Source organism: Pristiophorus japonicus, unplaced genomic scaffold (assembly GCF_044704955.1).
Source record: "Pristiophorus japonicus isolate sPriJap1 unplaced genomic scaffold, sPriJap1.hap1 HAP1_SCAFFOLD_29, whole genome shotgun sequence".
NCBI classification, from domain to species: Eukaryota; Metazoa; Chordata; class Chondrichthyes; family Pristiophoridae; genus Pristiophorus; species Pristiophorus japonicus.
This window is the reverse complement of record NW_027252668.1, coordinates 528692-541191: the sequence shown is the minus strand read 5'-3', so window position 1 is coordinate 541191 and position 12500 is coordinate 528692. Positions and strand designations below refer to the sequence as shown.

General features: G+C 54.5%; 1 protein-coding gene across 1 annotated transcript in view; it reads left to right on the top strand.

The window, feature by feature from the left end:
• pelo (pelota mRNA surveillance and ribosome rescue factor) overlaps positions 1-9418 on the top strand; it is a 46769-nt gene extending 37351 nt beyond the window's left edge. The window contains exons 7-9 of the mRNA XM_070872082.1: positions 811-972; positions 8082-8128; positions 9325-9418. Coding sequence (XP_070728183.1) covers positions 811-972; positions 8082-8128; positions 9325-9402 — 287 coding nt within the window. The 3' untranslated portion in view covers positions 9403-9418. The remainder of the gene's footprint in view (positions 1-810; positions 973-8081; positions 8129-9324) is intronic.
• Positions 9419-12500: the final 3082 nt, after the last annotated feature.

Below are 12500 nucleotides of genomic sequence, written 5' to 3'. Positions count from 1 at the left end.
GTGTGTGTGTGTGTGTGTGTGAGACACCAGCCCGAGACTGACCTGTTCCTGTCTATAACACACTTCCCCCCCCCCCCCTCTCTCGCTCACACAGTGGTGAAGTGCGACTGTGTGTGTGTGTGTGTGTGTGTGTGTGAGAGACACCAGCCCGATACTGACCTGTTCCTGTCTATAACACACTCCCCCCCCCCCCCCCCTCTCTCGCTCACACAGTGGTGAAGTGCGACTGTGTGTGTGTGTGTGTGTGTGAGAGACACCAGCCCGATACTGACCTGATCCTGTCTATAACACACTCCCCCCCCCCCCCCCGCCCCCCCCCTCTCTCGCTCACACAGTGGTGAAGTGTGTGTGAGAGACACCAGCCCGATACTGACCTGATCCTGTCTATAACACACTCCCCCCCCCCCCCCCCCGCCCCCCCCTCTCTCGCTCACACAGTGGTGAAGTGCGACTGTGTGTGTGTGTGTGTGTGTGTGTGTGTGTGTGTGTGTATGAGACACCAGCCCGATACTGACCTGTTCCTGTCTATAACACAATTCCCCCTCTCTCTCGCTCACACAGTGGTGAAGTGCGACTGTGTGTGTGTGTGTGTGTGTGTGTGTGAGAGACACCAGCCCGATACTGACCTGATCCTGTCTATAACACACTCCCCCCCCCCCCCCGCCCCCCCCTCTCTCGCTCACACAGTGGTGAAGTGCGACTGTGTGTGTGTGTGTGTGTGTGTGTGAGAGACACCAGCCTGATACTGACCTGTTCCTGTCTATAACACACTCCCCCCCCCCCCCCCCCCACCCTCTCTCGCTCACACAGTGGTGAAGTGCGTGCTAGTAGCGAGCCCTGGCTTTGTCAAGGAGCAGTTCTGCAACTACATGTTCGAGCAGGCCGTGAAGATGGACATTAAGCTGATCCTGGAGAACCGCTCCAAGTTCCTGCAGGTGCATGCCTCGTCAGGGCACAAGTACGCCCTCAAAGGTGAGGGTCCCACCCGCAGACTGTGCTGTGCACTCGCACGCTGACCGTTTTCGCTGAGCACGGGGCCTTCCCTTGGCAGGGGATGGGGGGATACAGGCCCCAGTCTCGGCTCCGTTACCTCTCGCCTCAGTCACAACTTCGTGGGTTCGAGCCACACACACTCCAGAGAGTAGGAAGGAGTCAGATCCATTGGGATTGTGTACAAAGGGAGTGAATGGGAAGGGGTTGGATCCATTGGGATTGTGTACAGTGGGAGTGAATGGGAAGGGGTTGGGTCCATTGGGATTGTGTACAGTGGGAGTGAATGGGAAGGGGTTGGGTCCATTGGGATTGTGTACAGTGGGAGTGAATGGGAAGGGGTTGGGTCCATTGGGAATGTGTACAGTGGGAGTGAATGGGAAGGGGTTGGGTCCATTGGGATTGTGTACAATGGGAGTGAATGGGAAGGGGTTGGGTCCATTGGGATTGTGTACAGTGGGAGTGAATGGGAAGGGGTTGGGTCCATTGGGATTATGTACAGTGGGAATGAATGGGAAGGGGTTGGGTCCATTGGGATTGTGTACAATGGGAGTGAATGGGAAGGGGTTAGGTCCATTGGGATTGTATACAGTGGGAATGAATGGGAAGGGGTTGGATCCATTGGGAATGTGTAGAATGGGAGTGAATGGGAGGGGGTTGGGTGAATGGGAAGGGGTTGGGTCCATTGGGATTGTGTACAGTGGGAGAGAATGGGAAGGGGTTGGGTCCATTGGGATTGTGCACAATGGGAGTGAATGGGAAGGGGTTGGATCCATTGGGATTGTGTACAATGGGAGTGAATGGGAAGGGGTTGGGTCCATTGGGATTGTGTACAGTGGGAGTGAATGGGAAGGAATTGGGTCCATGAGTCAGAAGGTTGTGGGTTCGAGACCCACCCCAGAGTCCTGAGCCCCATAATCTAAGCCCACTCTTCCGGTACCAGTACTGAGGGAGTGCTGCACTGTCGCAGGTGCCGTTTTTCAGATGAGACATTAAACCAAGGACCCCGCCTGCCCTCTCAGGTGGACATAAAAGATCCCACTGGCGGGTGAGTTCTCCCGATTTCCTGGGGCCAATATTTATCCCTCAACAAACATAAGAAATAGCAGTAGGGCATTCTGCCCCTCAAGCCTGCTCCGCCATTCAGTAAGATCATGGCTGATCTTCTACCTCAGTTTCACTTTCCCGCACTGTTCCCATATTCCTTGGTTCCCTTATTGTTCTCTGTCTTAAATACACTCAAAGACGGAGTCTAAATGGCCGACCCCTTATTCTGAGACTGTGACCCCTGGTTCTAGTCTTCCCAGCCCGGGGAACCATCCTCCCTGTATCTCCCCTGTCTTGCTCTCTGTCTGTGTCTCTCTCTGCCTGTCTCTCTCACTCTCACTCTCTGCAGGTTCACCCCTCTCTCCCTCTTTCTCTGTCTTTCTGTGTTTGTGTCTCTCTCTCTCTATCTGTCACCATCTCTGAAGTTCCCTATCTCTCTGTAGCTGATCACTTTCTTTCTGCACGTTCCCTCTCTCTCCCTCTTTTTCTATCTTTCTGTGTGTGTCTCTCTCTCTCTCTATCTGTCACCATCTCTGAAGTTCCCTATCTCTCTGTAGCTGATCACTTTCTTTCTGCACGTTCCCTCTCTCCCTCTTTTTCTATCTTTCTGTGTGTGTCTCTCTCTCTCTCTATCTGTCACCATCTCTGAAGTTCCCTCTCTGAAGTTCCCCATCTCTCTGTAGCTGATCGCTTTCTTTCTGCGTGTTCCCTCTCTCTCTCTCTCTCTCTCTCTCTCTCTCTCTCTCTCTCTCGTTCCCTATCTTTTCTCTGTCTCTCTTTGGCTCTCCCTCAGTCACTCTCTCTGTACCTTCCCCATCTCACTCCAGGTTCCCTCTCTCTCTCTCAATAGGTTCCATTTCGCTCAATGGATTTGGAAAGTGCACTCACTGTCCCCAAATGTGGCAGGCAATCCCAGTCCTCGGCCTCAACATTCTGCAATGGTTTGATCAGGCAATTTATGGATAGCCCACAGACAGCAAGGGGACCATTGAAACATAGAAAATAGGTGCAGGAGTAGGCCATTCGGCCCTTCGAGCCTGCACCACCATTCAATGAGATCATGGCTGATCATTCACCTCAGTACCCTATTCCTGCTTTCTCTCCATACCTCTTGATCCCTTTAGCCGAAAGGGCCATATCTAACTCCCTCTGGAATATATCCAATGAACTGGCCTCAACAACTCTCTGCGGCAGGGAATTCCACAGGTTCACCACTCTCTTGAGTGAAGAAGTTTCTCCTCATCTCGGTCCTAAATGGCCTACCCCTTATTCTTAGACTGTGTCCCCTGGTTCTGGACTTCCCCAACATCGGGAACATTCTTCCTGCATCTAACCTGTCCAGTCCCGTCAGAATTTTATATGTTTCTATGAGATCCCCTCTCATCCTTCTAAACTCCAGTGAATACAGGCCCAGTTGATGCAGTCTCTCCTCATATGTCAGTCCCGCCATCCCATTGAGCAATCAATCTGCCTCTCCCGCTCACTGTCCCGATTCCAGAGAGGTCACACTGGTTCATTATAAAATGTTTAAGCTGCTGATACAAGTCTATCTTCCCGAAGTGTTTGGGTGCTCTGCCAGGATTCAGACAGTCTCCCGATGAATCGGTCAGTCTAAGCACCTGAAAATGGGCCGCTCTGGGCATTTGGGAATGGACCGTTCCGGCCTTCTCCGAAAGGTCCCATTGATTGCCTTAATATCCAAAAGTCTATCGACCTCTGACTTGAACATACTCAAAGACTGGGCCTCCACAGCCCTCTGGGGTAGAGAATTCCAAAGATTCACCACCCTCCGAGTGAAAAAGTTTCTCCTCATCTCAGTCCTAAATGGCCGACCCCTTATCCTGAGACTGTGTGACCCCTGGTTCTAGACTCTCCAGCCCGGGGGGGGGAAACATCCTCCCTGCATCTACCCTGTCAAACCCTGTAAGAATGTTGTATGTTTCAATGAGATCACCTCTCATTCTCCTAAAACTCTAGAGAGTATAGGCCTCGGCTGCTCAATCTCTCCTTATAGGACAATCCCCCCATCCCAGGAATCAGTCTGGTGAACCTTTGTTACACTCCCTCTATGGCGAGTATATCCTTCCTTAGGTAAGGAGAACAGAACTGTACACAGTACTCCAGGTGTGGTCTCACCAGGGCCCGATATAATTGTAGCAAGACGTCTTTACTCTTATACTCAAATCCTCCTGTAATAAAGGCCAACATACCATTTGCTTTCTTAATGTCTTGCTGTACCTGCGTGTTAACTTTCAGAGATTGGTGGAGAAGGACACCCAGGTCCCTCTGAACACCAACATTTCCCAATCTCTCACCATTTAAAAATTACTCTGCTTTTCTGTTTTTCCGACCAAAGTGGATAACTTCACCTTTCTCCACATTGTATTCCATTTGCCATGTTCTTGCCCACTCACTCAGCCTGTCTATATCCGCTTGAAGCCTCTACGCATCCCCCTCACAGCTTACATTCCCACCTGGCTTTGTACCATCAGCAGACGTGGTTACAGTACACTCGGTCCCTTCGTCCAAATCATTGATATAGATTGTGAATAGCTGAGGCCCCAGCACTGATCCCTGCGGCACCCCACTAGTCACAGCCTGCCAACCTGAAAATGACCCGTTTATTCCTACTCTCTGTTTTCTGTCCGTTAACCAATCCTCAATCCAAGCTAGTACATTACCCCCAATCCCATGAGCCCTAATTTTGTTCAATAACTTCTTGTGTGGCACCTTATCGAATGCCTTCTGAAAATCCAAATATATCACATCCACTGGTTCCCCCTTATCTATCCTGCTGGTTACAACCTCAAAAAACAGTTTTGTCGACCACAATTTCCCTTTCATAAGTCCGTGTTGACTCTGCCCAATCCGATTATCATTTTCTCAGTGCCCTGTTCCCACCTCCCTAACACTAGATTCGAGCTTTTTCCCAACGACTGATGTCAGGCTAACTGGCCGACAGTTCCCTATTTTCTCTCTCCCTCCTTTCTTGAATAGCGGGGTCCCATTTGCTACCTTCCAATCTGCGGGGACCGTTCTAGAATCTAGGGAATTCTAGGGCATTGGTTGGACGATGACAACCAATGCGTCCACTGTCTCTGCTGGCACCTCTCTTACAACCCGAGGATTAGGCCGTCAGGTCCAGGGGATTTGCTGGCTTTTAGTCCCTGTAACTTCTCCAGTACTATTTCAATACCAATACTGATTTCTTTAAGTTCCTCATTCTCGTTCGATTCTGGCTTCCCCACGATTTCCAGAATCACTTAAAAACAGATTATCTGGTCAATTATCATGCTGCTGTTTCTGGGATCTTGCTGTGTGCAATCTGGCTGCCATGTTTCCGACGTGACTGCAGTGACTACACTCCAAAAGTACTTCATTGGCTGTGAAGCACTTTGAGACACTGGGGATAACTCTCCTGCTCTGCTTCCAAATAGTGCCGTGGGAGCCTTTACAAACACCTGAGAAGGTAGACGGAGCCTCATCCTCAGGTTTAATGTCTCAACCGAATGACGGCATCTCTGACAGTGCAGCACTCCCTCAGCACTGCCCCTCCGACAGTGCGGCGCTCCCTCAGTACTGCCCCTCCGACAGTGCAGCACTCCCTCAGTACTGCCCCTCCGACAGTGCGGCACTCCCTCAGTACTGCCCCTCCGACAGTGCAGCACTCCCTCAGTACTGCCCCTCCGACAGTGCGGCACTCCCTCAGTACTGCCCCTCCGACAGTGCGGCACTCCCTCAGTACTGCCCCTCCGACAGTGCTGCACTCCCTCAGTACTGCCCCTCCGACAGTGCAGCACTCCCTCAGTACTGCCCCTCCGACAGTGCAGCACTCCCTCAGTAGTACCCGTCCGACAGTGCAGCACTCCCTCAGTAGTACCCGTCCGACAGTGCAGCACTCCCTCAGTAGTACCCCTCCGACAGTGCGGCACTCCCTCAGTACTGCCCCTCCGACAGTGCGGCACTCCCTCAGTACTGCCCCTCCGACAGTGCAGCTCTCCCTCAGTACTGCCCCTCCGACAGTGCGGCACTCCCTCAGTACTGCCCCTCCGACAGTGCAGCACTCCCTCAGTACCGCCCCTCTGACAGTGCAGCACTCCCTCAGTACTGCCCCTCCGACAGTGCGGCGCTCCCTCAGTACTGCCCCTCCGACGGTGCGGCACTCCCTCAGTACTGCCCCTCCGACAGTGCGGCACTCCCTCAGTACTGCCCCTCTGACAGTGCGGCACTCCCTCAGTACTGCCCCTCTGACAGTGCAGCACACCCTCAGTACTGCCCCTCCGACAGTGCAGCACTCCCTCAGTACTTCCCCTCCGACAGTGCAGCACTCCCTCAGTACTGCCCCTCTGACAGTGCAGCACTCCCTCAGTACTGCCCCTCTGACAGTGCGGCACTCCCTCAGTACTGCCCCTCTGACAGTGCGGCACTCCCTCAGTATTGCCCCTCTGACAGTGTGGCACTCCCTCAGTACTGCCCCTCCGACAGTGCGGCACTCCCTCAGTACCGCACCTGCGACAGTGCGGCACTCCCTCAGTACTGCCCCTCCGACAGTGCAGCACTCCCTCAGTACTTCCCCTCCGACAGTGCAGCACTCCCTCAGTACTGCCCCTCTGACAGTGCAGCACTCCCTCAGTACTGCCCCTCTGACAGTGCGGCACTCCCTCAGTACTGCCCCTCTGACAGTGCGGCACTCCCTCAGTATTGCCCCTCTGACAGTGTGGCACTCCCTCAGTACTGCCCCTCCGACAGTGCGGCACTCCCTCAGTACCGCACCTGCGACAGTGCGGCACTCCCTCAGTACCGCCCCTCCGACAGTGCGGCACTCCCTCAGTACCGCCCCTCCGACAGTGCGGCACTCCCTCAGTACCGCCCCTCCGACAGTGCGGCACTCCCTCAGTACTGCCCCTCCGACAGTGCGGCACTCCCTCAGTACCGCCCCTCCGACAGTGCAGCACTCCCTCAGTACTGCCCCTCCTGACCGTGCGGCGCTCCCTCAGTACTGCCCCTCCGACAGTGCGGCACTCCCTCAGTACTGCCCCTCCGACAGTGCATCACTCCCTCAGTACTGCCCCTCCGACAGTGCGGCACTCCCTCAGTACTGCCCCTCCGACAGTGCGGCACTCCCTCAGTACCGCACCTGCGACAGTGCGGCACTCCCTCAGTACTGCCCCACCGACAGTGCGGCACTCCCTCAGTACCGCCCCTCCGACAGTGCGGCACTCCCTCAGTACTGCCCCTCCGACAGTGCGGCACTCCCTCAGTACCGCCCCTCCGACAGTGCAGCACTCCCTCAGTACTGCCCCTCCTGACCGTGCGGCGCTCCCTCAGTACTGCCCCTCCGACAGTGCGGCACTCCCTCAGTACTGCCCCTCCGACAGTGCGGCACTCCCTCAGTACTGCCCCTCCGACAGTGCGGCACTCCCTCAGTACTGCACTGGGATTATCAGCCTCTGGCATGGCATTGGAACCCACGACCTTCTGACTCGGAGGCAACAGTTGCACCAACTGAGCCAGGACTGATACGCGGGGAAAGGTGACCGAATGCTTGGTCAAAGCAGTCGGTTTCAAGGAGCGTCTTCAAGAAGGGGTTGGGGGGGTGGGGGGGAAGGGGGAGAGAGAGACAGGCGGACCGGTTTCGGGAGGGAATTCCAGAGCTTGGGGCCCAAGGCCAGCTGAAGGCAGGGCCGCCCATGGTGAAGCGATGGAAAGCGGGGAGATGGGCAAGAGGCCAGAATTGGAGGGACCTGCAGGGATCGCGGGAGGGTGGTCGGGGCTGGAGGAGGTTACAGAGATGGGGGAGGGGTGGCGAGGCCACGGAGGGAGTCTAAACACCAGGATGAGAAGGCGCTGCATGAATGCATGTCTTTTTAAAAGGGAGCAAGAGGGCTGGGGGATACTGAAGTCTGTCCAGGCTGGAACCAGGCCTGATGAGACATGGGGCAGAGCCTTGATTTGGAGGCCTCTGGGTGGCTGGGGGGTTGGGGGTGGGGGGAATAGACTCGAGACTTGGGCCTGAGTTTTCTCTCTTTTTTTCTTTCTTTCAGAGGTCCTCTCCGACTCCAGTGTGACAGCAAGACTTGCCGACACCAAGGTGCGACTGGGAGGTGGGGGCGGGGTGCTTGAATGGGTATTTTCACCAAATGCCTTCCAGTTCTTCCCGTCTGGAGACTCCCTCTTTGTCCTCGTCCTGGGGCACTGCCGGGCAATTAGCGCCCCTTTCCGCCGTTGCCCGTTGCGAAGATGGTGGACGCCCGCCTCCGTCAACCACCCGCGTGGCTTTGAGACAACTGAGCGCCTCGCTGGGCCGCGTTAAGAGATGGCCAAGTTGGGTGTGTGGGTTCTGGAGTCACGTGTAGGCCTGGGTGCCGATAAGGAGGGCAGCTTTCCTTCCCTCGAGGTGCCAGGCTGCGAGTTGAACTCGCGCTCATCTGCATCGTCGGCCAGGGCCCTCTTGGGTGGCCTACAACCCTGAGAGTTGCCACACCCAGTCGAATAGCCGCCCGCCAGGCCGGGCGCTGAGGAGAAGGTGGTGGTGGGCCGCTTCCTTGTCCCGCAGGTGGGTTGGATACAAACGGAGCGGCCCCCGTTTTGAGGGCACTTACGAGCCGGCCAGGTTGCTGTGTGGGACTGGGGTCGGGTGTGTCCGGGTGATGCAGACTTTTAACTCGCTCGGGAGCTCCCGTGCTCTGGTCCTTGATGTATTCGGCAGTCGGCCACCAGAGGGCAGTCACGTTCCATTGACGCGTCGGAGCAGGAGGAGGCCATTCAGCCCCTCCAGCCTGTTCCGCCATTCAGTCAGCTCATGGCTGGCCTGTATCCTAACTCCATCCACCCGCCTTTGCCCCCATATCCCTTCACACCCACGGCGAGCAAAAACAAATCTCAGCGATCTCGGATTACAGAATTATTCATTGAGCCCGCACCCTCCGCTTTGTGTGAGAGAGAGTTCCACACTTCTACCAGCCATCGCGTGACGGAAATCTTTCCCAATGCCCCCCCCCCCCCCCCTCAATGGCCTGGGCTCTGATTTAATGGTGAGGCCCCCTTCAAGTGTCTCGGGTTCCCCCCACCAGCGGATAAAGTGTCTCTGCTCCCCACCCTATCGATTCAGGCTCCATCCCCGGCCTAGTGCTGAGTTAGCCTGATCTCACACCCAGTGTGGGACTGAGCTCCCTCCCCACACACACACACACACACACAGAGCAGGAAAGGGCCCAGGCTCCATACCCGGCCTGTGCTGAGTTGACCCTCTTTGCTAAACTGTGGTCTCTCTTCTCGCTCCCCCAGGCCGCAGGTGAGGTGAAGGCGCTGGAAGACTTCTACAAGATGCTACAACATGAGCCAGACCGAGCGTTCTACGGGTAAGGCCTCCAACTTGATCAAGAGGGCACAGGGGACATTTCGCCATCTCTCTGTAGGAGCAGGTTAGAGAGCCCTGAGAGTGTTTGATGGGACAGTGTAGAGGGAGCTTTACTCTGTATCTAACCCCCTGTACCTGCCCTGGGAGTGTTTGATAGGACAGTGTAGAGGGAGCTTTACTCTGTATCTAACCCCCTGTACCTGCCCTGGGAGTGTTTGATGGGACAGTGTAGAGGGAGCTTTACTCTATATCTAACCCCCTGTACCTGCCCTGGGAGTGTTTGATGGGAGAGTGTAGAGGGAGCTTTACTCTGTATCTAACCCCGTGCTGTACCTGCCCTGGGAGTGTTTGATGGGACAGTGTAGAGGGAGCTTTACTCTGTATCTAACCCATGCTGTACCTGCCCTGGGAGTGTTTGATGGGACAGTGTAGAGGGAGCTTTACTCTGTATCTAACCCCGTGCTGTACCTGCCCTGGGAGTGTTTGATGGGACAGTGTAGAGGGTAGCTTTACTCTGTATCTAACCCATGCTGTACCTGTCCTGGGAGTGTTTGATGGGACAGTGTAGGGGGAGCTTTACTCTGTATCTAACCCCCTGTACCTGCCCTGGGAGTGTTTGATGGGACAGTGCAGAGGGAGCTTTACTCTGTATCTAACCCGTGCTGTACCTGGCCTGGGAGTGTTTGATGGGACAGTGTAGAGGGAGCTTTACTCTGTATCTAACCCCCTGTACCTGCCCTGGGAGTGTTTGATGGGACAGTGTAGAGGGAGCTTTACTCTGTATCTAACCCCCTGTACCTGCCTGGGAGTGTTTGATGGGACAGTGTAGAGGGAGCTTTACTCTATATCTGACCCCCTGTACCTGCCCTGGGAGTGTTTGATGGGGACAGTGTAGAGGGAGCTTTACTCTGTATCTAACCCCGTGCTGTACCTGCCTTGGAGTGTTTGATGGGACAGTGTAGATGGAGCTATACTCTTTTTCTAACCCGTGCTGTACCTGCCCTGGGAGTGTTTGATGGGACAGTGCAGAGGGAGCTTTACTCTGTATCTAACCCGTGCTGAACCTGCCCTGGGAGTGCTTGATGGGACAGTGTAGAGGGAGCTTTACTCTGTATCTAACCCCTGTACCTGCCCTGGGAGTGTTTGATGGGACAGTGTAGAGGGAGCTTTACTCTGTATCTAACCCCCTGTACCAGCCCTGGGAGTGTTTGATGGGACAGTGTAGAGGGAGCTTTACTCTATATCTGACCCCCTGTACCTGCCTGGGAGTGTTTGATGGGACAGTGTAGAGGGAGCTTTACTCTGTATCTAACCCCGTGCTGTACCTGCCTTGGGAGTGTTTGATGGGACAGTGTAGATGGAGCTATACTCTGTATCTAACCCGTGCTGTACCTGCCCTGGGTGTGTTTGATGGGACAGTGCAGAAGGGAGCTTTACTCTGTATCTAACCCGTGCTGAACCTGCCCTGGGAGTGCTTGATGGGACAGTGTAGAGGGAGCTTTACTCTGTATCGAACCCCCTGTACCTGCCCTGGGAGTGTTTGATGGGACAGTGTAGAGGAGCTTTACTCTGTATCTAACCCGTGCTGTACCTGCCCTGGAGTGTTTGAGGGGACAGTGTAGAGGGAGCTTTACTCTGTATCTAACCCATGCTGTACCTGCCCTGGGAGTGTTTGATGGGACAGTGTAGAGGGAGCTTTACTCTGTATCTAACACCCTGTACCTGCCCTGGGAGTGTTTGATGGGACAGTGTAGAGGGAGCTTTTACTCTGTATCTAACCCATGCTGTACCTGCCCTGGGAGTGTTTGATGGGACAGTGTAGAGGGAGCTTACTCTGTATCTAACCCGTGCTGTATCTGCCCTGGGAGTGTTTGATGGGACAGTGTAGAGGGAGCTTTACTCTGTATCTAACCCATGCTGTACCTGCCCTGGGAGTGTTTGATGGGACAGTGTAGAGGGAGCTTTACTCTGTATCTAACCCGTGCTGTATCTGCCCTGGGAGTGTTTGATGGGACAGTGTAGAGGGAGCTTTACTCTGTATCTAACCCGTGCTGTATCTGCCCTGGGAGTGTTTGATAGGACAGTGTCGAGGGAGCTTTACTCTGTGTCTAACCCCGTGCTGTACCTGCCTTGGGGTGTGTTTGATGGGACATTGTAGAGGGAGCTTTACTCTGTATCTAACCCCCTGTACCTGCCCTGGGAGTGTTTGATGGGATAGTGTAGAGGGAGCTATACTCTGTATCTAACCCGTGCTGTACCTGCCCTGGGAGTGTTTGATGGACAGTGCAGAGGGAGCTTTACTCTGTATCTAACCCGTGCTGAACCTGGCCCTGGGAGTGTTTGATGGGACAGTGTAGAGGGAGCTTTACTCTGTATCGAACCCCCTGTACCTGCCCTGGGAGTGTTTGATGGGACAGTGTAGAGGGAGCTTTACTCTGTATCTAACCCGTGCTGTACCTGCCCTGGGAGTGTTTGATGGGACAGTGTAGAGGGAGCTTTACTCTGTATCTAATCCATGCTGTACCTGCCTGGGAGTGTTTGATGGGACAGTGTAGAGGGAGCTTTACTCTGTATCTAACCCCTGTACCTGCCTTGGGAGTGTTTGATGGGACAGTGTAGAGGGAGCTTTACTCTGTATCTAACCCATGCTGTACCTGCCTGGGAGTGTTTGATGGGACAGTGTAGAGGGAGCTTTACTCTGTATCTAACCCGTGCTGTATCTGCCCTGGGAGTGTTTGATGGGACAGTGTAGAGGGAGCTTTACTCTGTATCTAACCCATGCTGTACCTGCCCTGGGAGTGTTTGATGGACAGTGTAGAGGGAGCTTTACTCTGTATCTAACCCGTGCTGTATCTGCCCTGGGAGTGTTTGATGGGACAGTGTAGAGGGAGCTTTACTCTGTATCTAACCCGCTGTATCTGCCCTGGGAGTGTTTGATAGGACAGTGTAGAGGGAGCTGTCCTCTGGATCTGACCTATGTTTGAATAACTCCCTGTGTATTTTAGAGAATAGCAGCCCCTGTGTATATTATATCGGGACATCACTTACTGTTGCTCTGTGTGCGTGTCTCGCTCTCTCCCCCTCTCTGCCTCTCTCTCTCTGC